At 42.0% G+C, this 25393-nt stretch overlaps 5 protein-coding genes and 1 long non-coding RNA gene across 9 annotated transcripts in view; 3 read left to right on the top strand and 3 right to left on the bottom strand.

Annotated features, from left to right (window-relative positions):
- Positions 1–1161: 1161 nt before the first annotated feature.
- On the bottom strand, positions 1162–2565 carry LOC130162893 (programmed cell death 1 ligand 1-like). 2 transcript variants are annotated; one of them, XM_056366753.1, is made up of 4 exons: positions 2340–2565; positions 1899–1954; positions 1458–1808; positions 1162–1292 (listed from the first exon to the last, which is right to left on the bottom strand). In XM_056366753.1, exons 2-4 carry the CDS (start codon positions 1945–1947, stop codon positions 1162–1164), a joined length of 531 nt encoding a protein of 176 aa, XP_056222728.1. In that variant the 5' UTR covers positions 1948–1954; positions 2340–2565. The 2 variants fall into 2 exon arrangements, with proteins under 2 accessions (XP_056222728.1, XP_056222729.1); XM_056366754.1 differs by lacking the exon at positions 2340–2565 and having other exon boundaries at positions 1899–2314.
- A 587-nt stretch (positions 2566–3152) lies between these two features.
- On the bottom strand, positions 3153–5534 carry LOC130162891 (uncharacterized). Of its 2 annotated transcripts, XM_056366752.1 has the most exons (4): positions 5300–5534; positions 4801–4856; positions 4360–4710; positions 3153–4194 (listed from the first exon to the last, which is right to left on the bottom strand). In XM_056366752.1, the coding sequence occupies exons 2-4, from the start codon at positions 4847–4849 to the stop codon at positions 3992–3994; spliced, it is 603 nt and encodes a 200-aa protein (XP_056222727.1). In that variant the 5' UTR covers positions 4850–4856; positions 5300–5534; the 3' UTR covers positions 3153–3991. The 2 variants fall into 2 exon arrangements, with proteins under 2 accessions (XP_056222727.1, XP_056222726.1); XM_056366751.1 differs by lacking the exon at positions 5300–5534 and having other exon boundaries at positions 4801–5198.
- Positions 5535–6181: 647 nt separating this feature from the next.
- On the top strand, positions 6182–11468 carry LOC130162831 (circadian clock protein PASD1-like). The gene is made up of 13 exons (XM_056366669.1): positions 6182–6196; positions 6472–6581; positions 7065–7152; positions 7250–7336; positions 7431–7496; positions 7794–7874; positions 8843–8908; positions 9428–9537; positions 9987–10074; positions 10172–10258; positions 10353–10418; positions 10716–10796; positions 11038–11468. Exons 1-13 carry the CDS (start codon positions 6182–6184, stop codon positions 11269–11271), a joined length of 1179 nt encoding a protein of 392 aa, XP_056222644.1. The 3' UTR covers positions 11272–11468.
- A 91-nt stretch (positions 11469–11559) lies between these two features.
- Positions 11560–16355, bottom strand: LOC130162894 (uncharacterized). 2 transcript variants are annotated; one of them, XR_008826318.1, is made up of 3 exons: positions 16180–16355; positions 12767–12961; positions 11560–12601 (listed from the first exon to the last, which is right to left on the bottom strand). It is a non-coding gene; the product is annotated as an uncharacterized LOC130162894 (long non-coding RNA). The 2 variants fall into 2 exon arrangements; XR_008826317.1 differs by lacking the exon at positions 16180–16355 and adding an exon at positions 13504–14443.
- A 1458-nt stretch (positions 16356–17813) lies between these two features.
- On the top strand, positions 17814–22720 carry LOC130162205 (charged multivesicular body protein 6-like). Its single transcript, XM_056365818.1, has 8 exons — positions 17814–18031; positions 18660–18769; positions 19253–19340; positions 19441–19527; positions 19622–19687; positions 19985–20065; positions 20295–20367; positions 21272–22720. The coding sequence occupies exons 1-8, from the start codon at positions 17969–17971 to the stop codon at positions 21319–21321; spliced, it is 618 nt and encodes a 205-aa protein (XP_056221793.1). The 5' UTR covers positions 17814–17968; the 3' UTR covers positions 21322–22720.
- Positions 22721–22854: 134 nt separating this feature from the next.
- The window catches only part of baiap2b (BAR/IMD domain containing adaptor protein 2b), an 85477-nt gene continuing 82938 nt past the window's right edge, over positions 22855–25393 (top strand). Inside the window, exon 1 of the mRNA XM_056365810.1 lies at positions 22855–23759. The gene's annotated coding sequence lies outside the window, so the exon portion shown is untranslated. The remainder of the gene's footprint in view (positions 23760–25393) is intronic.

Raw genomic sequence — 25393 nt, 5'->3', positions numbered from 1 at the left:
TTTTCCAGGTCAGCCTCAGGTGACCTGTTCATCTCAGCCAATTGTCACTGGACCAGAGGATGATGTCATCCTGCTATAACACCTGAAGCCTCCATTAAACGTGGAGCAGTCTAAACCGGATCTGAAGCCCGACCTTTTACCCTGTTGGTCCATGAGGCTGCTTTTCTCCGCACAGCCGGTCTGACCTCTGACCTTTCACCTCTGTCACTGTCTCAATGCGCCGAGAGAGACAAAGGGATTTTCGCCTGACTGAAGACCTCTCCTCTCTACGACCAAAGATTCAGCTGTTTGCAGCCGACTGAGAGACGGCCGAGCTTCGTGCTGCCTTCAGGATCCTCCCTGAGCTGTGGAACAATGTCTGTGTCCCTGCATCACTGTGCTAAAGAGGATCAAGCTCTAAACAGTCACAGTAGTTTAACTTTCCTCACTGTATCAGAGCTTATAATTATATCTTAATCCTCTGTGCATTGTAACATATTCCATCAATAATCAACTTTCATCATGTAAAGTTTATAATGTGAATTTACTGTAAATAAATCTATTTATTTAAGAGAAGTTGTTCTGACTCTTCTGTGTGTGAGTCTTAAAGTCAGAGACCGTGAAGTTGTCAAGAATTAAAACTTTATTATAAACAACAAGAATAAACTTTATTAACACTGTTGCTTCACAGGAGCAGAAATAAAGAGGAAATAGACATTAACAGAAGTCCAACAATAATAATTCAAAAGATGTATAAATTTCATAAACACACAAACCAATAGTAAAATAAATGACCTGAGAAGAGAGAAGCTGAAGGTCACAATAACCTGAGTCAGTGTAGATCAGTCCTCAGCAGTGATGAAGCTGAGCTCCACAACAGGAAAGTGTCTGATGGTCTAAATGAGCACAAAGAGCTCAGATGGAGAAGATGGATAAGTCCGTAAAGTCCGTAAAAGTAGACAAGCTTCTCAGCATTATTTCATGAAGTGAACACAGTGCACGTTTCACATCTGTCTGACACAGTTTAACAAGGTGTCCTTTCAAAATAAGACTAGGTATAGATCTAGTGTATGACTGGACCGTGTATTGTTTCCACTGTAAAAGACGTAATAGAAACTGTTCCCACCAAAACTGTTTCTGTTGAGCTGAAACTTTTCCTCAGATCCAAATTTGAACTCTGGGTCAGAGAGTCAGAACAACAGCTGCTGTCAGTCCCAGTCCACAGTAGAGGCCGATCCTTCCCCGACTTGCTGTGTTTGGTTCTCCAGGTTCTGTCTCAGGTTCTGTCTCAGGTTCAGGCCGATCCCTCGCTTCTGCAAAGAGACCAAACAAATCTGCGTTGTTCATGTAAAGAAAAAACATTTCACTAATAAACAAAACAGAATAACAGCAACAGAATAAAGTGTCAAATATTTCCCAGATTTCACTGGAAGTAGTTTAAATGAATCTGTAAAGAAACTTCTACTGGATCTACTTACCAGAGACGTTGAGGTGACATTTACCAGAGCTCCTCCCATCAGAGGTGAGGACCTGACACCGGTACAGTCCTGAGTCCTCAGTCCTCAGTCTGGACACATGGAGTCTGATTCGTCCTTCTCTGAGGACGTCTTTGTCACACTGGACTCGTCCTGAAAACTCTTCATCCTGAGACTCAACACCCTCATGTAGATGATACAGGACTGAGAGTCTGAGATCAGTAAACAGCTGACAGAAGATAATAAGGAAGTCAGATGGAGTGTGAGGTTTGGTTGTGAAGCTCCACTCCAGTGTGATGTTGTGCTTCTCCTCTGCCTGATAGGAGCTCTGTGTCACGTTCACTACAAATGTTCCTGTTGAGGAGACAGAGAGGGAAAGTGAGGAGCAGACTAACTGAGGACTTGTATCAGTTTCTAGATAATAAAGTGAAGGAGTAAACTAACCACAGACACAGGAGGTGAGTGTGAGGAGCAGCAGGATGCAGCAGATCATCTTCTCCCTGTGAGAGGAGACAGAGCTGAAGAGTCACAAACACATTTAAAAGATGGAATTTAGAGCTTCACTGACTTCACAAGTCAAAATGTGTCAGTTTGACTCCAACAGTGTGTGAGGACAGTTCAGAGTGACGATGAGATCAATGTGGTGTATTTGATGAACATGTCAGCAGCATTTTAATGCTGACACTAACTGTTTACTGTCAGGTAGTTTCATCTACAACTCTTTCATCACCTGCTGTTTCATATACATCTTCATTTTCACAATAAACAGCAGATAAAACTGAGTAAGAACAGCAGGAGAAAGAGGAGAGAAGAGTGGAACCTCATCCGAGCTCAGAGCACACACACACACACACACACGCACGTACACGCACACGTACACAATACCTCAGGTAACAAGAGTCAGTTCAGCTCAGTGGTCGACACTACCGACTTTAGCACAGGAGATCGGGGGTCGATTCCCGGTCAGGGATCCAGTGGCTCTATGAACCCTTAAACAAGGTTGGTGCTACTGTCCTTCCTCAGGACGAGTGAGACCACAAATGGCTCGGATCTTGCTCTGAGTCAGGCTGACAGAGAAACAGCTCCTAGTCCAGTGTTCCCACATCCACAACATGCTACGGCAGAGAGAGATATCATCATTCTCTCAACAATATCTGTCAAATATATCACAATATCTCACAACAAACTAACCTACCTCTGTGAAGCCTCCGACGCTCAGAAGGAAGTGGTTTTGTCTGGTGGTTTTGTCTCCTCCTGAAAATCAGTACATCATGTGGTTTTGGTAAGTGTCACAACACCGAGCCCTCTGTCCTGTAACATGAGCAAGCATGAAGCAACTACTCTGACAAAGGGAGTATTTTAATAAACCTGTGCACCAATAATCGTACATGCCCGGTTTCAGCTCTTTTCAGGAGCTTTTCTTCAATTCGGCATCAATCTCTCTGAGAAGTAACAAGTTTAAGGTTTTGTTGTTTTGATTAATTTAAGCTCTAAACAGTCACAGTAGTTTAACTTTCCTCACTGTATCAGAGCTTATAATTATATCTTAATCCTCTGTGCATTGTAACATATTCCATCAATAATCAACTTTCATCATGTAAAGTTTATAATGTGAATTTACTGTAAATAAATCTATTTATTTAAGAGAAGTTGTTCTGACTCTTCTGTGTGTGAGTCTTAAAGTCAGAGACCGTGAAGTTGTCAAGAATTAAAACTTTATTATAAACAACAAGAATAAACTTTATTAACACTGTTGCTTCACAGGAGCAGAAATAAAGAGGAAATAGACATTAACAGAAGTTCAACAATAATAATGTAAAAGATGTATAAATTTCATAAACACACAAACCAATAGTAAAATAAATGACCCGAGAAGAGAGAAGCTGAAGGTCACAATAACCTGAGTCAGTGTAGATCAGTCCTCAGCAGTGATGAAGCTGAGCTCCACAACAGGAAAGTGTCTGATGGTCTAAATGAGCACAAAGAGCTCCCTCTAGTGAGCGTCCTCATTAACAACAGTGTAAACTCACAGCTTTACATCCGATGAAAAAGTGACAATAACAGGCAGCAAATAACAACAAGCTGTAACAGAAATAAAAACAGTGACTGTACATTAGAGTTTCATGTTTAGAAAAAACAAATATTAAAGCTGTTTGTTCAAACTTAAATCTCTGTGTAAATTATAGACAAAGTCAGAATCAAAAATACAGTTTTACAGTTTTCGGGCAGTAAATGGAAGAACATTAACAACAACACAAACAGTGACATCACTTCCTGTGAGCTGCTACAGTTTCATACCATCAGGTCAAGTGCATGATGGGTAAGTCAGTAAAAGTAGACAAGCTTCTCAGCATTATTTCATAAAGTGAACACAGTGCACGTTTCACATCTGTCTGACACAGTTTAACAAGGTGTCCTTTCAAAATAAGACTAGGTATAGATCTAGTGTATGACTGGACCGTGTATTGTTTCCACTGTAAAAGACGTAATAGAAACTGTTCCCACCAAAACTGTTTCTGTTGAGCTGAAACTTTTCCTCAGATCCAACTTTGAACTCTGGGTAGAAATCTTTGTTTTCTAGGCAGGAAGTGAATTAATAAGAAAACAAAAGAAAGAGTCAGAACAACAGCTGCTGTCAGTCCCAGTCCACAGTAGAGGCCGATCCTTCCCCGACTTGCTGTGTTTGGTTCTCCAGGTTCTGTCTCAGGTTCTGTCTCAGGTTCAGGCCGATCCCTCGCTTCTGCAAAGAGACCAAACAAATCTGCGTTGTTCATGTAAAGAAAAAACATTTCACTAATAAACAAAACAGAATAACAGCAACAGAATAAAGTGTCAAATATTTCCCAGATTTCACTGGAAGTAGTTTAAATGAATCTGTAAAGAAACTTCTACTGGATCTACTTACCAGAGACGTTGAGGTGACATTTACCAGAGCTCCTCCCATCAGAGGTGAGGACCTGACACTGGTACAGTCCTGAGTCCTCAGTCCTCAGTCTGGACACATGGAGTCTGATTCGTCCTTCTCTGAGGACGTCTTTGTCACACTGGACTCGTCCTGAAAACTCTTCATCCTGAGACTCAACACCCTCACGTAGATGATACAGGACTGAGGCTCTGACATCAGTAAACAGCTGACAGAAGATAATAAGGAAGTCAGATGGAGTGTGAGGTTTGGTTGTGAAGCTCCACTCCAGTGTGATGTTGTGCTTCTCCTCTGCCTGATAGGAGCTCTGTGTCACGTTCACTACAAATGTTCCTGTTGAGGAGACAGAGAGGGAAAGTGAGGAGCAGACTAACTGAGGACTTGTATCAGTTTCTAGATAATAAAGTGAAGGAGTAAACTAACCACAGACACAGGAGGTGAGTGTGAGGAGCAGCAGGATGCAGCAGATCATCTTCTCCCTGTGAGAGGAGACAGAGCTGAAGAGTCACAAACACATTTCCTGTTAAAAGATGGAATTTAGAGCTTCACTGACTTCACAAGTCAAAATGTGTCAGTTTGACTCCAACAGTGTGTGAGGACAGTTCAGAGGGACGATGAGATCAATGTGGTGTATTTGATGAACATGTCAGCAGCATTTTAATGCTGACACTAACTGTTTACTGTCAGGTAGTTTCATCTACAACTCTTTCATCACCTGCTGTTTCATATACATCTTCATTTTCACAATAAACAGCAGATAAAACTGAGTAAGAACAGCAGGAGAAAGAGGAGAGAAGAGTGGAACCTCATCCGAGCTCAGAGCACACACACACACACGCACATACACACACACACACACACACACACACACACACACACACACACACGTACAGGCACACGTACACGGACACGTACACAATACCTCAGGTAACAAGAGTCAGTTCAGCTCAGTGGTCGACACTACCGACTTTAGCACAGGAGATCGGGGGTCGATTCCCGGCCAGGGATCCAGTGGCTCTATGAACCCTTAAACAAGGTTGGTGCTACTGTCCTTCCTCAGGACGAGTGAGACCACAAATGGCTCGGATCTTGCTCTGAGTCAGGTGTTGGAACCGGTTGAGAAATGATGATGATCTGAAACCCAACATCCAGGCTGACAGAGAAACAGCTCCTAGACCAGTGTTCCCACATCCACAACATGCTACGGCAAGGGGGAGCCAGGACGACAGGTCAGAGAGAGATATCATCATTCTCTCAACAATAACTGTCAAATATATATCTATAATATCACATCCTCTCTTCCCGTCATGATACACTCAGGGCTGAAGTTGAGCCGGAAGTGGACAGATGCAACAGCTCTGCACCCATAGTTTAAGGTTTTGTTCTGAGCCGGAAGTCAGCAAAAAAAGTCAGCAAAAAAAGTCAGCAAAAAAAACCGCAGAAGTTGAGTGTGGACAGATGATATATGCTATAATACCCATAGTTTAAGGTTTTGTTCTGAGCCGGAAGTCAGCAAAAAAAGTCAGCAAAAAAAGTCAGCAAAAAAAACCGCAGAAGTTGAGTGTGGACAGATGATATATGCTATAATACTGGTCTAGTATTTTAATAAACCTGTGCACCAATAATCGTACATGCAGGAGCTTTTCTTCAATTCAGCATCAATCTCTCTGAGAAGTAACAAGTTTAAGGTTTTGTTGTTTTGATTAATTTAATCCAACATGAGCCGAACAAATTTTAAATCGTTTTAAAATTTACCCGATATAATCAAAGTGGTGCTCAGCTGTTGCTGCCGATAAAAAAACCGATGAGCCGAACGAAGGTCTGGCCCCTTTTCATATACAGTCTTTGGTCTGGCCTCGCTGTTTTAGCAATATATCGTCGGACAGGTGTTTTTACCTGGGCGTAAATATTTGACAGTTATTATTTAGAGTGTAGTTTGACAGGCTGCTCTGCTGGTACACTGTAATGACACAGACAGCTACAGTATGTAAACCTAGTTAGGTCGTTGTAGAGCACAAAAAGAATCTGCTGTATGTTATGAATTAGTCTGAAGCAGGTGTGTACTCACACTGTGTCTCTGTTTCCTCATTGCAGCAACTGAAACAGCAAAGAGATAAGCTGAGGCAGTATCAGAAGAGGATCAACCTGCAGCTGGAGAAGGAGAGACTTTTGGCCAAACAGCTGCTGAAAAATGGCAAAAAAGAGTGAGTACAGAAACTATAGGGTGATCCAGTGAAAGAGGGGAAAACAGAGGAATAGTTCACTAATAAATAATGATGTTGTTAAAGTTTAGAAATTATTTCACCTGACCTGTTGTGTCCTTTCAGCCAGATTTATTGTCAACATTGATCGGGGAAAAATAATCTCGTGGAAACTGAATATTTTATACCAACTAGAAAATTTTATAAACCTCCAGGCGCCAAGGCCACATACACAAGATGATCTGAGGCGCCTTTTCCCTTTCTCTTTCTTTTCTCTAGCAGAGAAAGAATTGGGGTTTTTAAATGTAAATTTCAAACAAAATATATCTTTGTTACTTGGCTTTCAGTGGGAGGTCTTACAAATGAATTTGGTATTAACTAAATCACTTATTGTAATGCACCATTCCTAGTCTCAGCTTCATTGTGGATGAGTTCCTCATTTATTGAGAGGGATTCTGATTTTACCATGTCTTTGGGTTCAAACAGAAAAGCACTGCTCTTGCTGAAAAAGAAGCGCTACCAGGACCAACTTCTGGACAAGACGGAGAACCAGATAAGCAACCTGGAGCGCATGGTGAGAGATCTGAGCACTGCACCGACACACGGAGAGCAACATCCACGCTTTAGTGAAACCGAAAGTAACTCTCCCTCCTTTTTATTTTTTTTTTCAGGTTCAAGACCTGGAGTTTGCGCAGATTGAAAGCAAAGTCATCAACGGGCTGAAGGTTGGAAATGAATGTCTGAAAAAGATGCACGAGGTAGGCCACGTCCAAAGCCCCAGGACTGTCTGTTAATGACTGATGTGATGTCGTGTCTGACGCGTCGCACCTTCTACCTTCTGTCTCACATCAGGTGATGTCTGTTGAAGAAGTAGAGCGGATTATGGATGAAACCCAAGATGCCATCGAGTACCAAAGGGTAAGTCCGCCATCGATGAGCGATTTACAGGACAGTTCATTTCTTTACCCGCAGTTTATTCAGAAGATATTCAGATATAGAGAAACGGATAATAATATAATGAGGAGTCTGTTAGAAAATAAATGATAATGCTCTGTCCTCTGTAAATTAAATGTCAGCTCTGTATTTGCTTTTTTAATCATTTTCATGCTGCAAATTGTCTCTGAAATGACGGAGACTTTGGGATGTGACACGCAGACACTCAGCAGAGGAGGCGAAGTCTGTTCTTTCTCTTGGTAACTTTTGTCTTTTCTGCAGCAAATAGACGAGATGCTGGCCGGCTCTTTATCACAAGAGGATGAAGACGCTGTTCTGGCTGAGCTGGAGGCCATTACTCAGGTCAGTCTCATCACTGTGTGTATATGTGTGTGTGTGTGTGTGTGTGTGTGTGTGTGTGTGTGTGTGTGTGTTTAGGTTTAGGTTTGACTCTAAACTTCAGATTTATTAAAGCACAAATGCGTTTGAAAGTGAAGCATGTCAGCAGCATTTTAATGCTGACACTAACTGTTTACTGTCAGGTAGTTTCATCTACAACTCTTTCATCACCTGCTGTTTCATATACATCTTCATTTTCACAATAAACAGCAGATAAAACTGAGTAAGAACAGCAGGAGAAAGAGGAGAGAAGAGTTGAACCTCATCCGAGCTCAGAGCACACACACACACACACACACACACACACACACATACACACACACACACACACACACACACACACACACACACACACGCACGTACACGCACACGTACACAATACCTCAGGTAACAAGAGTCAGTTCAGCTCAGTGGTCGACACTACCGACTTTAGCACAGGAGATCGGGGGTCGATTCCCGGCCAGGGATCCAGTGGCTCTATGAACCCTTAAACAAGGTTGGTGCTACTGTCCTTCCTCAGGACGAGTGAGGAAGGCTCGGATCTTGCTCTGAGTCAGGTGTTGGAACCGGTTGAGAAATGAGCTACCGGAACAAAACATAGGTAACCCCAGTGAGAAGGAGCTACATGATGTGGGATATATGGATGATCTGAAACCCAACATCCACGCTGACAGAGAAACAGCTCCTAGACCAGTGTTCCCACATCCACAACATGCTACGGCAGAGAGAGATATCATCATTCTCTCAACAATATCTGTCAAATATCTCACAACAAACTCTGACAAGGAAGATTGATTCTCGGAATTACTAACTAACACAACCACAAAGCCCACAAGCTCTACTTGTCACTTCCGAATTACTCGGCAGTGTTACTCTGACTAACTCTGACAAACCACAAGCCCGAAAGCTCTACTTCTTCTGTCTCACATCAGGTGATGTCTGTTGAAGAAGTAGAGCGGATTATGGATGAAACCCAAGATGCCATCGAGTACCAAAGGGTAAGTCCGCCATCGATGAGCGATTTACAGGACAGTTCATTTCTTTACCCTCAGTTTATTCAGAAGATATTCAGACATTCATTTCCAACCTTCAGCCCGTTGATGACTTTGCTTTCTTGAACCTGAAAAAAAAAAAAAAAAAGGATTCGGCATCAATCTCTCTTTGTTGTTTTGATTAATTTAATCCAACATGAATCGTTAATATAAGTGGTGCTCAGCTGTTGCTGCCGATGAGCCGAACGAAGGTCTGGCCCCTTTTCATATACAGTCTTTGGTCTGGCCTCGCTGTTTTAGCAATATATCGTCGGACAGGTGTTATACCTGGGCGTAAATATTTGACAGTTATTATTTAGAGTGTAGTTTGACAGGCTGCTCTGCTGCTACACTGTAATGACACAGACAGCTACAGTATGTAAACCTAGTTAGGTCGTTGTAGAGCACAAAAAGAAGCTGCTGTATTTTATGAATTAGTCTGAAGCAGGTGTGTACTCACACTGTGTCTCTGTTTCCTCATTGCAGCAACTGAAACAGCAAAGAGATAAGCTGAGGCAGTATCAGAAGAGGATCAACCTGCAGCTGGAGAAGGAGAGACTTTTGGCCAAACAGCTGCTGAAAAATGGCAAAAAAGAGTGAGTACAGAAACTATAGGGTGATCCAGTGAAAGAGGGGAAAACAGAGGAATAGTTCACTAATAAATAATGATGTTGTTAAAGTTTAGAAATTATTTCACCTGACCTGTTGTGTCCTTTCAGCCAGATTTATTGTCAACATTGATCGGGGAAAAATAATCTCGTGGAAACTGAATATTTTATACCAACTACAAACTTTTATAAACACAAGACACATATAAAATACACAAGATGATCTGAGGCGCCTTTTCCCTTTCTCTTTCTTTTCTCTAGCAGAGAAAGAAAATAAAAACGAATTGATTGGGGTTTTTAAATGTAAATATCAAACAAAAATATATACAAAATATCACTTATTGTAAGGTACGATTCCTAGTCTCAGCTTCATTGTGGATGAGTTCCTCATTTATTGAGAGGGATTCTGATTTTACCATGTCTTTGGGTTCAAACAGAAAAGCGCTGCTCTTGCTGAAAAAGAAGCGCTACCAGGACCAACTTCTGGACAAGACGGAGAACCAGATAAGCAACCTGGAGCGCATGGTGAGAGATCTGAGCACTGCACCGACACACGGAGAGCAACATCCACGCTTTAGTGAAACCGAAAGTAACTCTCCCTCCTTTTTTTTTTTTTTTTCAGGTTCAAGACCTGGAGTTTGCCCAGATTGAAAGCAAAGTCATCAACGGGCTGAAGGTTGGAAATGAATGTCTGAAAAAGATGCACGAGGTAGGCCACGTCCAAAGCCCCAGGACTGTCTGTTAATGACTGATGTGATGTCGTGTCTGACGCGTCGCACCTTCTACCTTCTGTCTCACATCAGGTGATGTCTGTTGAAGAAGTAGAGCGGATTATGGATGAAACCCAAGATGCCATCGAGTACCAAAGGGTAAGTCCGCCATCGATGAGCGATTTACAGGACAGTTCATTTCTTTACCCGCAGTTTATTCAGAAGATATTCAGATATAGAGAAACGGATAATAATATAATGAGGAGTCTGTTAGAAAATAAATGATAATGCTCTGTCCTCTGTAAATTAAATGTCAGCTCTGTATTTGCTTTTTTAATCATTTTCATGCTGCAAATTGTCTCTGAAATGACGGAGACTTTGGGATGTGACACGCAGACACTCAGCAGAGGAGGCGAAGTCTGTTCTTTCTCTTGGTAACTTTTGTCTTTTCTGCAGCAAATAGACGAGATGCTGGCCGGCTCTTTATCACAAGAGGATGAAGACGCTGTTCTGGCTGAGCTGGAGGCCATTACTCAGGTCAGTCTCATCACTGTAACTGTGTGTGTGTGTGTGTGTGTGTGTGTGTGTGTGTGTGTGTGTGTGTGTGTGTGTGTGTGTGTGTGTGTGTGTGTGTGTGTGTTTAGGTTTAGGTTTGACTCTAAACTTCAGATTTATTAAAGCACAAATGCGTTTGAAAGTGAAGCTAACATGACGTCAGAGACTCAGAGGAGCAGCAGTCTCGTCACGCGTCTCACCTGTCTGATGCTCTGTCTCTCAGGGAGACGTCCAGCTTCCTGAGGTTCCCTCGGACGAGCTGCCGGAGGTCCCAGAGGCCACGGAGGAGGAAGCAGGTTTGTTCTCTCACACACAGTTTCCCTCTCACTTTGGTTTTGACGAGACGCCGAGCAGCCTCTCCGTGTGGTCCACATCTTATTCCAGCTTTATAATCAGTGATCTCACTGCGCTGCTGTCATTGTACCAAATACCTGCCTTTGAGCATTTTCATTTTTAATGATCCTGCCTTCAGGATCCTCCCTGAGCTGTGGAACAATGTCTGTGTCCCTGCATCACTGTGCTAAAGAGGATCAAGCTCTAAACAGTCACAGTAGTTTAACTTTCCTCACTGTATCAGAGCTTATAATTATATCTTAATCCTCTGTGCATTGTAACATATTCCATCAATAATCAACTTTCATCATGTAAAGTTTATAATGTGAATTTACTGTAAATAAATCTATTTATTTAAGAGAAGTTGTTCTGACTCTTCTGTGTGTGAGTCTTAAAGTCAGAGACCGTGAAGTTGTCAAGAATTAAAACTTTATTATAAACAACAAGAATAAACTTTATTAACACTGTTGCTTCACAGGAGCAGAAATAAAGAGGAAATAGACATTAACAGAAGTTCAACAATAATAATGTAAAAGATGTATAAATTTCATAAACACACAAACCAATAGTAAAATAAATGACCCGAGAAGAGAGAAGCTGAAGGTCACAATAACCTGAGTCAGTGTAGATCAGTCCTCAGCAGTGATGAAGCTGAGCTCCACAACAGGAAAGTGTCTGATGGTCTAAATGAGCACAAAGAGCTCCCTCTAGTGAGCGTCCTCATTAACAACAGTGTAAACTCACAGCTTTACATCCGATGAAAAAGTGACAATAACAGGCAGCAAATAACAACAAGCTGTAACAGAAATAAAAACAGTGACTGTACATTAGAGTTTCATGTTTAGAAAAAACAAATATTAAAGCTGTTTGTTCAAACTTAAATCTCTGTGTAAATTATAGACAAAGTCAGAATCAAAAATACAGTTTTACAGTTTTCGGGCAGTAAATGGAAGAACATTAACAACAACACAAACAGTGACATCACTTCCTGTGAGCTGCTACAGTTTCATACCATCAGGTCAAGTGCATGATGGGTAAGTCAGTAAAAGTAGACAAGCTTCTCAGCATTATTTCATAAAGTGAACACAGTGCACGTTTCACATCTGTCTGACACAGTTTAACAAGGTGTCCTTTCAAAATAAGACTAGGTATAGATCTAGTGTATGACTGGACCGTGTATTGTTTCCACTGTAAAAGACGTAATAGAAACTGTTCCCACCAAAACTGTTTCTGTTGAGCTGAAACTTTTCCTCAGATCCAACTTTGAACTCTGGGTAGAAATCTTTGTTTTCTAGGCAGGAAGTGAATTAATAAGAAAACAAAAGAAAGAGTCAGAACAACAGCTGCTGTCAGTCCCAGTCCACAGTAGAGGCCGATCCTTCCCCGACTTGCTGTGTTTGGTTCTCCAGGTTCTGTCTCAGGTTCTGTCTCAGGTTCAGGCCGATCCCTCGCTTCTGCAAAGAGACCAAACAAATCTGCGTTGTTCATGTAAAGAAAAAACATTTCACTAATAAACAAAACAGAATAACAGCAACAGAATAAAGTGTCAAATATTTCCCAGATTTCACTGGAAGCAGTTTAAATGAATCTGTAAAGAAACTTCTACTGGATCTACTTACCAGAGACGTTGAGGCGACATTTACCAGAGCTCCTCCCATCAGAGGTGAGGACCTGACACCGGTACAGTCCTGAGTCCTCAGTCCTCAGTCTGGACACATGGAGTCTGATTCGTCCTTCTCTGAGGACGTCTTTGTCACACTGGACTCGTCCTGAAAACTCTTCATCCTGAGAGGATGCAGCAGATCATCTTCTCCCTGTGAGAGGAGACAGAGCTGAAGAGTCACAAACACATTTCCTGTTAAAAGATGGAATTTAGAGCTTCACTGACTTCACAAGTCAAAATGTGTCAGTTTGACTCCAACAGTGTGTGAGGACAGTTCAGAGGGACGATGAGATCAATGTGGTGTATTTGATGAACATGTCAGCAGCATTTTAATGCCGACACTAACTGTTTACTGTCAGGTAGTTTCATCTACAACTCTTTCATCACCTGCTGTTTCATATACATCTTCATTTTCACAATAAACAGCAGATAAAACTGAGTAAGAACAGCAGGAGAAAGAGGAGAGAAGAGTGAGACCACAAATGGCTCGGATCTTGTTCTGACTCAGGTGTTGGGGAACCGGTTGAGAAATGAGCTACTGGAACAAAACATAGGTAACTCTAGTGAGATGATTTGAAACCCAACATCCAGACTGACAGAGAAACAGCTCCAAGACCAGTGTTCCCACATCCACAACATGCTACGGCAAGGGGGAGCCAGGACGACAGGTCACAAACAACAAGAAGTACCTACCTCTCTGGAGTTCGAAGCTGTGACTCTGGATACAACATGGATAGTTGAGACACATAGTTGCTTTGTGTCTCTGCACGTAGCAGTAGAACTGTTGGTTGGTTGTGGTGGTAAAACAGGAAATGTTGTGTTTCCTGTGACACACCCATTCTCACTAGACAAACTAAAAACTTTCGCTTCACAGTAAGGGAGAAACACGAGGAAGATTTACCATGACTGTCCTGCGTTGGAGCCGGCCTCAATGTGTACATGTACCGCGCTGGCTACGGTACTTTCACCAGAATACACCAGTACGTTTTGCTTCTTTGTAAAAACATATAGTTTCAATCTAAATAAAAGATGTTAGGCAGTCTTGTTTTACTTCAGTGCACATAATTTTACAATGGTAATAACACACCACAAACCCTCAAATAAATTAGTTTAGCTGCTCTTTGATTTGTAAAGTTTTTCTATCAGCAGATAGTGTGCATATTACATATGAATTCAGAGGAGACATTTCTTTAGTAACGATCAAGCATTTATTTACATCAAATGAGGGACTTATAATCAGTGATAATAAAAAATCTGTAGGATTCTGTTAAGTAAATTATCAAATAAACTCAGGAACACCGTCTGAAGATTCATAAGAGTAGGATATTTATTTTCTTGCAGCAATGGAACAAGTTACACACCAGAGCTCACAGTGCAAATGTTCAACGGATGCAAGATTCACACAGAATTTTATACACAGAATACGTGAGAGTGAAATGAGATGGACATAATAGAGCCTTATCATAGTTAATGTTTTGGTGTAGTGGCCAGGGGGAACAGTGAAGGTCACTGTGCTCCTCTTGGACAACACCTGTCTTAAAAGTAAACACAATAATGGAAAGTTCTATTCAGGATAATACAGTTTCCCTTTAAGATGGTTATGTTAATCATAAAGTATCACAAATTTTCCAATATTTACCAACATCTATCATTGTTCCAGCTCCTGTGTTGGAACAGAGTTAGCAGATTGAACGCTTTTGTTGGTCAACATTTTCTTCATATAATCAGCTAATGTCTCTTCTGCTGCTTCATCAGTTCGAGTGAATGGTTTCAACTGTGGGATCACGTAAGGTCTCCCATACATCATTTCAAATGGTGTGAGACCTGTGCTTGTTGGTGTTACATGTATGTTCAACATTACTAGTGGTAAACAATAAATCCAATTCTTCCCTGTTTCCTCCATAGTTTTCCTCAGTTTGGACTTAACTCTTACCACTAATCCTGCTGATTGGGGGCGGTATGCACAATGATTTCTTAATTCTATATTTAGATTCTTTGCTATTAGAGTGATGATATTGTTGACAAAATGTGTTCCATTATCACTATAACTTATTTCAGGAATACCAAATCGTGGCATTATTTCTCTAACCAAAGCTTCTGCAACTGTTAGTGCGTCTGGGTGTGCACAGGGAAATATTTCTACCCATTTTGTGTGCATATCGATTATTACCAGGCAGTATTTCTTCCCTTCACATTTATTAAGTTCAATAAAATCCATACAGATGTGTTGGAATGGATACTCAGGTTTTTGAAATTGTCCTCTTCTAGGTCTTAGATTACCTTGTGGATTATGTTTTATGCAGATTCCACACATTGAACAAAAACTTCTAGAGTAATTTGTAAACCCGTATGTTGTAAATGTTTGCTCTATTGTATGAACCATCCCTCCTGTTGAGACATGACATTGTCCATGGCTCAATAATGCAGCATATCTGAACAAATTACGTGGAAGTATAGGTTTGCCTTGTGGTCATACATAGATGCCTGTGTTGTTTTGTTTTGCTCCCTTCTTTTTCCACATGTTCTGTTCTACATTAGGAGATGTTGTCTGCATATCTTTCAAGATATCATAAAGTCAGAGACCGTGAAGTTGACAAGAATTAAAACTTTATTACAGCAGGAGAAAGAGGAGAGAAGAGTGGAACCTCATCCAGCTCAGAGCACATGTTACACACTGTATGCTGGTGATCCAGGTGTAAGAGGATTTTATTTTTACAATCAGAAATGCTGCAACCAAACAGAAAACAAAAGACAGTCTGTGAGTTCTCAAATACGCTGCTGTAACTGTGACTGTCTCTGATATGACTGAGCGGACTTCCTTAACCAACGGTTTTACAGCGTCAGTCATTCATATTACAAGGCCGCTACCGTCACCTATTGGTGAGAAGGATTATAACTAAGTCAACTTCAACAAGATATTAAAAATAATAATAATCACAAAAATAATGGTGGGGGCCAGGTTACTAACATAAACTAATCTAAACACAATTCTGGAAACAATCTGAACTCATGCAATGCCCAGGGTGCCACACACACACACGCACACACGCGCGCACGCACACACACGTACACGTACAGTGGCTACATGAAGGTTGGTGCTACTGTCCTTCCTCAGGACGAGTGTGACCACAAATGGCTCGGATCTTGCTCTGGGTCAGGTGTTGGAACCGGTTGAGAAATGAGCTACTGGAACAAAACATAGGTAACCCCAGTGAGAAGGGGCTACATGATGTGGGATATATGGATGATCTGAAACCCAACATCCAGGCTGACAGAGAAACAGCTCCCACATCCACAACATGCTACGGCAAGGGAGATATCATCATTCTCTCAACAATATGCAGTCACAAAAACACACAACAAACCTACCTGAAAAGTCTGTGAATGTGGTGCTCTCTCTCCAGACTCAGCAATGTAAAAGTCACATACTCGGAAAGTCCCCTCAATGTCAAACACCGCAACACCACACCACTTCTGCTTCCTGTTATTCGGTTTCGATTTGAACAATGTCTCTGTCCCTGCAGCATCTCTGATAGCACAGAGCTTATATCTGTGTGTGAGTCTTAAAGTCAGAGACCGTGAAGTTGTCAAGAATTAAAACTTTATTATAAACAACAAGAATAAACTTTATTAACACTGTTGCTTCACAGGAGCAGAAATAAAGAGGAAATAGACATTAACAGAAGTCCAACAATAATAATTCAAAAGATGTATAAATTTCATAAACACACAAACCAATAGTAAAATAAATGACCTGAGAAGAGAGAAGCTGAAGGTCACAATAACCTGAGTCAGTGTAGATCAGTCCTCAGCAGTGATGAAGCTGAGCTCCACAACAGGAAAGTGTCTGATGGTCTAAATGAGCACAAAGAGCTCCCTCTAGTGAGCGTCCTCATTAACAACAGTGTTAACTCACAGCTTTACATCCGATGAAAAAGTGACAATAACAGGCAGCAAATAACAACAAGCGGTTGTTAAAAAACTGAGTAAGAACAGCAGGAGAAAGAGGAGAGAAGAGTGGAACCTCATCCGAGCTCAGAGAGCACACACACACACACACACACGCACACGCACACGCACACACACGTACACACGCACACGTACACAATCAGGACCAAGATTATATATAGATCAGAAATACTCAATACCTCAGGGAACAAGAGTCAGTTCAGCTCAGTGGTCGACAATACTGACTTTGGCACAGGAGATCGGGGGTTTGATTCCTGTCCAGTGTGGACCCTTGTGGCTATATGAAAGTTCGGATCTTGCTCTGAGTCAGGTGTTGGAACCGGTTGAGAAATGAGCTACTGTAACAAAACATAGGTAACCCCAGTGAGAAGGGGCTACATGATGTGGGATATATGGATGATCTGAAACCCAACATCCAGGCTGACAGAGAAACAGCTCCCACATCCACAACATGCTACGGCAAGGGGGAGCCAGGACGACAGGTCAGAGAGAGATATCATCATTCTCTCAACAATAGTCACTACATATATACACACTCTGCCTCACGTCTCGTAGTGCTCAGTTGACCACAATAATAATAATAATAATAATACTTCCAATATGTTTCAAAAGTATTTCAATACGATATGTTTCAATACAATAATACAATAACCTGACAATAACCTGACAAACACAATCGATTTGATTTGCGCAAAATCCTCTCAACAATACACTACCTATATACACACTATATGTGTACACAATATACACAACACCTACCTCGTCTCCTAGTCTGACATGACTTCCGTTCAAAATACAATACAATACGATAGTGAGTGAGTCTCGTCACGTGAGGGCGTTATTTTACATACATTACGTTCAGTCTCGATTTGATTTGAATACACTCAAAACAGATGTTCGTTAACAGTTTATTATATTTTTTTATTAACAGTAGAAGTATTTAATGTGCTTATAAAAGTCAACCAGCCTTCTTTTAATAAGCCCTGTGTGTCGTTACTCCAGTTTTTGACCCTGCCCAGATTCCGTCCTTCTTGATGTGGGTGTGGACACTTGCACAGATGACTACACAAATAATGGAGGGGAAGCTACACTAGTTTGCCTCTTACAAGTTAGAAAAATAGTTGAAAATCGCGTCGTAGATTCAGGTTTCCTCCCTGGTTACAGGTTGTAGCTGGGATGCTGTGTCAGGATGGGAAACCTGTTTGGAAAAAAGAAACAGAGCCGAGTGACAGAACAAGACAAAGCGGTTTTGGTAAGTGTCACAGCTAGCTAACATTAGCAACACCGAGCCCTCTGTCCTGTAACATGAGCAAGTCACGCCAAACTACTCTGACAAAGGGAGTATTTTAATAAACCTGTGCACCAATAATCGTACATGCCCGGTTTAAACGACACCATTTTATCAGTTCAGCTCTTTTCAGGAGCTTTTCTTCAATTCGGCATCAATCTCTCTGAGAAGTAACAAGTTTAAGGTTTTGTTGTTTTGATTAATTTAATCCAACATGAGCCGGAGCCAACAGTATAAATCGTTTTAAAATTTACCCGCTATAATCAAAGTGGTGCTCAGCTGTTGCTGCCGATGATAAAACCGAGGAGCCGAACGAAGGTCTGGCCCCTTTTCATATACAGTCTTTGGTCTGGCCTCGCTGTTTTAGCAATATATCGTCGGACAGGTGTTTTACCTGGGCGTAAATATTTGACAGTTATTATTTAGAGTGTAGTTTGACAGGCTGCTCTGCTGCTACACTGTAATGACACAGACAGCTACAGTATGTAAACCTAGTTAGGTCGTTGTAGAGCACAAAAAGAAGCTGCTGTATGTTATGAATTAGTCTGAAGCAGGTGTGTACTCACACTGTGTCTCTGTTTCCTCGTTGCAGCAACTGAAACAGCAAAGAGATAAGCTGAGGCAGTATCAGAAGAGGATCAACCTGCAGCTGGAGAAGGAGAGACTTTTGGCCAAACAGCTGCTGAAAAATGGCAAAAAAGAGTGAGTACAGAAACTATAGGGTGATCCAGTGAAAGAGGGGAAAACAGAGGAATAGTTCACTAATAAAAAATGATGTTGTTAAAGTTTAGAAATTATTTCACCTGACCTGTTGTGTCCTTTCAGCCAGATTTATTGTCAACATTGATCGGGGAAAAATAATCTTGTGGAAACTGAATATTTTATACCAACTAGAAAATTTTATAAACCTCCAGGCGCCAAGGCCGCATACACAAGATGATCTGAGGCGCCTTTTCCCTTTCTCTTTCTTTTCTCTAGCAGAGAAAGAATTGGGGTTTGTAAATGTAAATTTCAAACAAAATATAACTTTGTTACTTGGCTTTCAGTGGGAGGTCTTACAAATGAATTTGGTATTAACTCAATCACTTATTGTAATGCACCATTCCTAGTCTCAGCTTCATTGTGGATGAGTTCCTCATTTATTGAGAGGGATTCTGATTTTACCATGTCTTTGGGTTCAAACAGAAAAGCGCTGCTCTTGCTGAAAAAGAAGCGCTACCAGGACCAACTTCTGGACAAGACGGAGAACCAGATAAGCAACCTGGAGCGCATGGTGAGAGATCTGAGCACTGCACCGACACACGGAGAGCAACATCCACGCTTTAGTGAAACCGAAAGTAACTCTCCCTCCTTTTTATTTTTTTTTTTTTCAGGTTCAAGACCTGGAGTTTGCGCAGATTGAAAGCAAAGTCATCAACGGGCTGAAGGTTGGAAATGAATGTCTGAAAAAGATGCACGAGGTAGGCCACGTCCAAAGCCCCAGGAATGTCTGTTAATGACTGATGTGATGTCGTGTCTGACGCGTCGCACCTTCTACCTTCTGTCTCACATCAGGTGATGTCTGTTGAAGAAGTAGAGCGGATTATGGATGAAACCCAAGATGCCATCGAGTACCAAAGGGTAAGTCCGCCATCGATGAGCGATTTACAGGACAGTTAATTTCTTTACCCTCAGTTTATTCAGAAGATATTCAGATATAGAGAAACGGATAATAATATAATGAGGAGTCTGTTAGAAAATAAATGATAATGCTCTGTCCTCTGTAAATTAAATGTCAGCTCTGTATTTGCTTTTTTAATCATTTTCATGCTGCAAATTGTCTCTGAAATGACGGAGACTTTGGGATGTGACACGCAGACACTCAGCAGAGGAGGCGAAGTCTGTTCTTTCTCTTGGTAACTTTTGTCTTTTCTGCAGCAAATAGACGAGATGCTGGCCGGCTCTTTATCACAAGAGGATGAAGACGCTGTTCTGGCTGAGCTGGAGGCCATTACTCAGGTCAGTCTCATCACTGTAACTGTGTGTGTGTGTGTGTGTGTGTGTGTGTGTGTGTGTGTGTGTGTGTGTGTGTGTGTGTGTGTGTTTAGGTTTAGGTTTAGGTTTGACTCTAAACTTCAGATTTATTAAAGCACAAATTCGTTTGAAAGTGAAGCTAACATGACGTCAGAGACTCAGAGGAGCAGCAGTCTCGTCACGCGTCTCACCTGTCTGATGCTCTGTCTCTCAGGGAGACGTCCAGCTTCCTGAGGTTCCCTCGGACGAGCTGCCGGAGGTCCCAGAGGCCACGGAGGAGGAAGCAGGTTTGTTCTCTCACACACAGTTTCCCTCTCACTTTGGTTTTGACGAGACGCCGAGCAGCCTCTCCGTGTGGTCCACATCTTATTCCAGCTTTATAATCAGTGATCTCACTGCGCTGCTGTCATTGTACCAAATACCTGCCTTTGAACATTTTCATTTTTAATGATCCTGGTTGTCACCTGATATTTTAGCAGCTGACATGAACAGACATAAATTATGTATTTCATGATTATTCATGGTTGACGTGCACGAGTTCAGTTGTTATTACCTTTAGCTGGTTGTGGGTCATTAGGAAATACCTCATCAAGTCTCACCACGATCCTCCCCTTGCATGAAATGCACATATCTGACTCTTGTGAAGCAGCAGTTTTAGAGTGTTACTCTTGATGTAGATGGAAGCAAAGTAGATGAAAACTTTTTTCAGTAATCAAAAACCCTGTTCCTTATCAGTTCAATATCAGCCCCAATACTGACCTTTTATTAAGACGAGTATCAGCTCGCTCTCATCCCACACAGCGCTGTGGAGGAAGTGTGCATGTGTAACGTTAGTTTGTCTCAGGTCAGTTTTGGTGTGTGAGGAAAGATGGAGCCACACAGCTGTGAGCATGTCGTTAAGACTCTGCTCTGATCACTGTTTATCACAGCAGCTCGCTGCTTTTTGCCCGAGCTCTGTTTCTACATAACTCTGGTAATCCTTCAGCACAAGCCCGTGTGTGTGTGTGTGTTTGTGTGACATGATTAGAGGGGATGAAGGTGATGGAGTATATGATATAGACAAACTTCACTTCACAGTTCCAGCCTCACGTCAACGTGCAGAAGAATGAGTTTGGGTGTTGTAAGGTCGCTGTAAGGAGCTGGTTCTCCACGCTGCCACCCGTTGTAAGCCGGACTCTGTTTTCGTTTCAGGGAGGGAACGTCCCAGAAAGAAAGCAGAGCGCGAGCTGCTCGCTGCGTAGGAAAGTGACTGACCTCCCTCAGCCCACCTGCTCGCCGCCGGTCGCTCCTTCTCTACAACACTCACCTACATTAAACCGACAAACCACACAAACATTTTGCTGGAGACCTCTCTGCTTCCGAGGTCTGTGATGAAGTGACAGCAGATACCGAGCTTCCTCCGTCTCGTCCGGTCACTGTTTGTCCTGGTGTGCTGACACGTGAAGACGGTCAGGACTGGAGCAGCCTGGAGAACTGCTGAGCTGAACCATGAAGACCTGTGAGATTAGATAACTGTGCCTAACCTTTGTTTGATTATTGCTCTTTCTCTGTATTTACCACCTAATCATTTTACATACATTGACTTTAATGCATGTATGTGCTACTCATTTGAATTCATCAAATGGTCTCTCTGGGTCGGGTTTGCAATTTATACTCTATAAACGGTCAGTTCTCCCAAATGAGGAAAAAAGTTTGTTTTGAAAATTTGAAAATTACATTTTAAAAATCATTCCTGCGACGTCTCTTTCCAGAAACAATGTCCCTGTTAATCGAAATAATCCACAAACAGTGCACACGTCAACATTTTTCATTGGGACTACTTTTTACTGAAGAAATCCTCTGAGAACATTGTAAGACCTTTAAAATCTGACTGAATTGAAGAAGCTTGGAGAGGTGAACAGATCTTTGGTTGATGTTTTTCTTGTCATTTGGGTGAACTGACCCTTTAAGAGCCGGAAGGATGAAAACACCATGTGCTCTGTAAGGTCCGGCGTTATGTTCCCACAGCACCGACCTCGTCCGCCTGAGCGGCCCAGCTGGAGAGCTCTGCCCTCGCACGAGTTATGTGACCCACCCTCAAAAGTTTTTCTAAAGCGCTGAAATATTTGCATAAGCATCTGTTTCACAGAATATTCTCCGAGTCTGACCCCTTTTCAAGCAGCTTAACTAATCTAATTTTGTGCTCCCCTTGTGGATTAGCTGAGTGTCAATGGAGAAAGGGCTAATCATATCGTCTGTGGGTTTACCTCTGCAGCCCAGACAACAGTTGTTAATCTCTTCAAGGTAATAATTTGACATAACCTGGATCTTTACCCACAGAGTATTATCAGCGCAGGGGCCTGTAATTATTTTACTGTGCATATCACGCTCAGATTCGCTTGTATAGATCCGTGTTACGCTGCAGCAGGAAAGATGGCCTACATTCAGAAGCCTAAGCTTGTGTATCTTTGAAGATCCATCGAACTAATCTGTGAATCAGTTAATCTCGCAGAGAGAAAACACTGATGACTAATACTGTCAGGCTGCAGACGTCACCGCATCAGAACCGCATCCAGCTCCTCGTCTTAAAAAAAATTGCTTTGGAAATTGTTCTTCTCTCTGCTCATCCTTTTTACAATAAACAGTTTTTTTTTATTGTCATACCCTCCATTGTCTCACTGCAGGTCACAAACTAAAAGGTTATTGTTGCAGGATTGAACACAAGGTGGCAGCAGACGACAAATTGTCTCTTGAAGAATCTGTTGTGGGTGCAAACTCTATACGGCCAAAAGTATATGGACACACCTTTTCCACATCAGTTTGTTCTGTGGCAGTTTTTCATGTTTGAAGGGAAATATACAGTTTCTGCTGCAGCATGCGATGATATTTTGAACGATGGTGTTCCTGTGGCAGGAGGTTTCTTATTTCAGCATGGCCCTGTGAACAGGATCTGGTCCTCTGCACAGGGTCGTGTTGAATGGTTTTCCCCCTGACTGGTCCTACACAAAGCCCTGACTACAACCCCATCCAGCACCTTTGGGATAAACTGGAACACAGACTGTGGGTCAGGCCTCATCACCCAACATCATTGTTGGACTTCACTAATGCTCTTGTGTCTGAATGGGAGCAAATCCCTGCAGCCTGGTTCAACGTCTGGTTCAAAGACTGAAACCAGAAAAGTGGAGGCAACAGATCGTCACACGTGGGTGAAACCGGGGTCCAAATACTTTTGGTCATTTATTTTTAGTCAAATATGAAAACAGAAGGTTGAATTTGGAAAAGCATTTATGACTCATGTGACCTTGTTTTCCCTCTTCGCTATTGTTATAAGGGCGATCTAAGAATGAAAGCTTATGCATCTCTTTCTACAGGACAAAAAACAGCAGCTGGACCTTTGCAGAATAGAAGGAAGACATTGTGTGTTTTACATCTGTGTTTGACGTTCCACCGCTCAGGCCTTTTGTGAGACTGAAAAGAAGCCTGAATCGTCTTTGTGGAGTTGGAAGAAATCCACTTCACGTTTTTTTTTTTTTTTGAATGGACCGGTTCCATTCCGCAGCTAGACTGTGCACTACAGGCACGTTGGTGGCGTGTGGGAGTGGGCGCCGCGCAGAGAGGAGCCTGCGTGTCAGAGCGCCGCGCTGATGAATCATGGACGTGGATCTGAAGCGGAGAGAAAAAAAAGCCTTAGAGGACGACAGTGAGTAGGATGCACATGAAGGGGGGGGAGATCAGATGCTGCTGAATGGTTGCTTAAGGTACGTAGGTGTGCGTGTGCGTGTGTTTGTGTGTGTCCTTCCCACCTCGGTCTTGCCTACCTCGCTACACCTCCACTGTGAACTGAATATACACACAGGCACAACTTATTTAAGTTCTTCAGGGGCAGGTCCAGTTCGACTTTCACGCCGCTTTAAGACACGTTCACACGCCAAGGCTGAGGTCTCGTGGTGTGTTCAAATCTAAAGGATAAATCCAAGTCAAGAGACAGAGACCCCTGTCCCTGAGGTCACTTGATATTGTAATGGTTTTGCTTTGAAGTGTCAAGTCAGAGGGACCCTGGTAGTCTAGGGGTTAAGGTACTGGATCTTGCGATGTCCCGGCTTGAGTCCAACTGGGGACCCTTGTTGCATTCCAATCCCCGTCTCTTCCTCATTTCCTGTCATGTCTCTGTTGTGGACTTTCTTACTAAAGACTTAAAACGCCCCAAAAATAACAATAATGATAAAAAGATCAGATCATGTCTTTAGGGATTCAGATTCAAGTAATCTAAAGGAATAGTTGCACATTTTGGTAAATACACTTCATTTTCTTGTTGAGAATGAGATGGGAATTGAAACCATTCTTATGTGTGTACAACAAATATGAAGCTACAGCCAGAAGCTCGTTAATTTGGATTATCATAGAGACTGGAAACGGGGGGGGGGGGAAACAACCAGCCTGGTTCTCCTGGAAGTCTCTAAGTAAGCCGACAAATAATCTGTCACATAACAGTCTACAAATGAAGTCTGCTGGAATGCAAGCTGGAAGTAGTGAGAACACTCATATTGAGTTCAATCAAATGTTGAGGCTTTTAAATTCTTTTAAGTCTCGTCAAAACAAGTCTCAAGTCCCGGTCCGTGTCGAGTCATTCAAGTCTCCAAGTGCTCGCTATCTATGTGTGTCATGTCTCAAGTCAAGCCTTTAGAGAGTCACGTCTGAAGGAAGATCGAGTCTCAATTTTTAGTTTTTTTTTTTGACTCATGTCCGGCTTCTTTCCGAGTCTCCAGGCTCCGGCTTTGCGTGCGGGCGAGATAAAGATTAGTTTGTCATGAAAACGTTGATTTCAAGTTTAAATTTTGAGGCAAGTCTCAAGTCATTTGAGAGAAGTCCAAGCCTCAAGTTCCTTGGGTGCAAGTTGAGGTCAAGTCACAAGTCTCCAGGTTGCCAGTCAGTTGAAAGTCTTTCAGGTCTCTGATTGCTGACCATTAAAATGACAGGACTTGATCATTTCCCTTTTAAACCTGTGTTAACTGTATTTATTAAATAACAGACCAAATCCTTTTAACGGACAAACATAAGAATTATATAAAGGAGGTGTGTAGCTGTAGCTGGATTTTACCAGGTCAAAACATGAGACTTGAGTCTGAAGTCTACAGACCTGCTTATTAAGTGTAAGCGTGTGTTTAATTACAACTGAAGCTGGAGTGGCAGTCAGCAAACATAAAGGAAATCTACATTCAATAAGTGTGTTGATTGAATACTCACAGAGAAGTAAATCGATTGGGCTTCCTGACACTGGGAATGTTGCTGCTCTGCCAAAGAACAAACATGGCTGATTGATTTTCAGCGGTTTGG

This window comes from Seriola aureovittata, chromosome 21, assembly GCF_021018895.1.
Source record: "Seriola aureovittata isolate HTS-2021-v1 ecotype China chromosome 21, ASM2101889v1, whole genome shotgun sequence".
Classification (NCBI taxonomy): domain Eukaryota; kingdom Metazoa; phylum Chordata; class Actinopteri; order Carangiformes; family Carangidae; genus Seriola; species Seriola aureovittata.
Note: the sequence above shows the minus strand (reverse complement) of the source record. Positions and strands in the feature narration are given on the sequence as shown.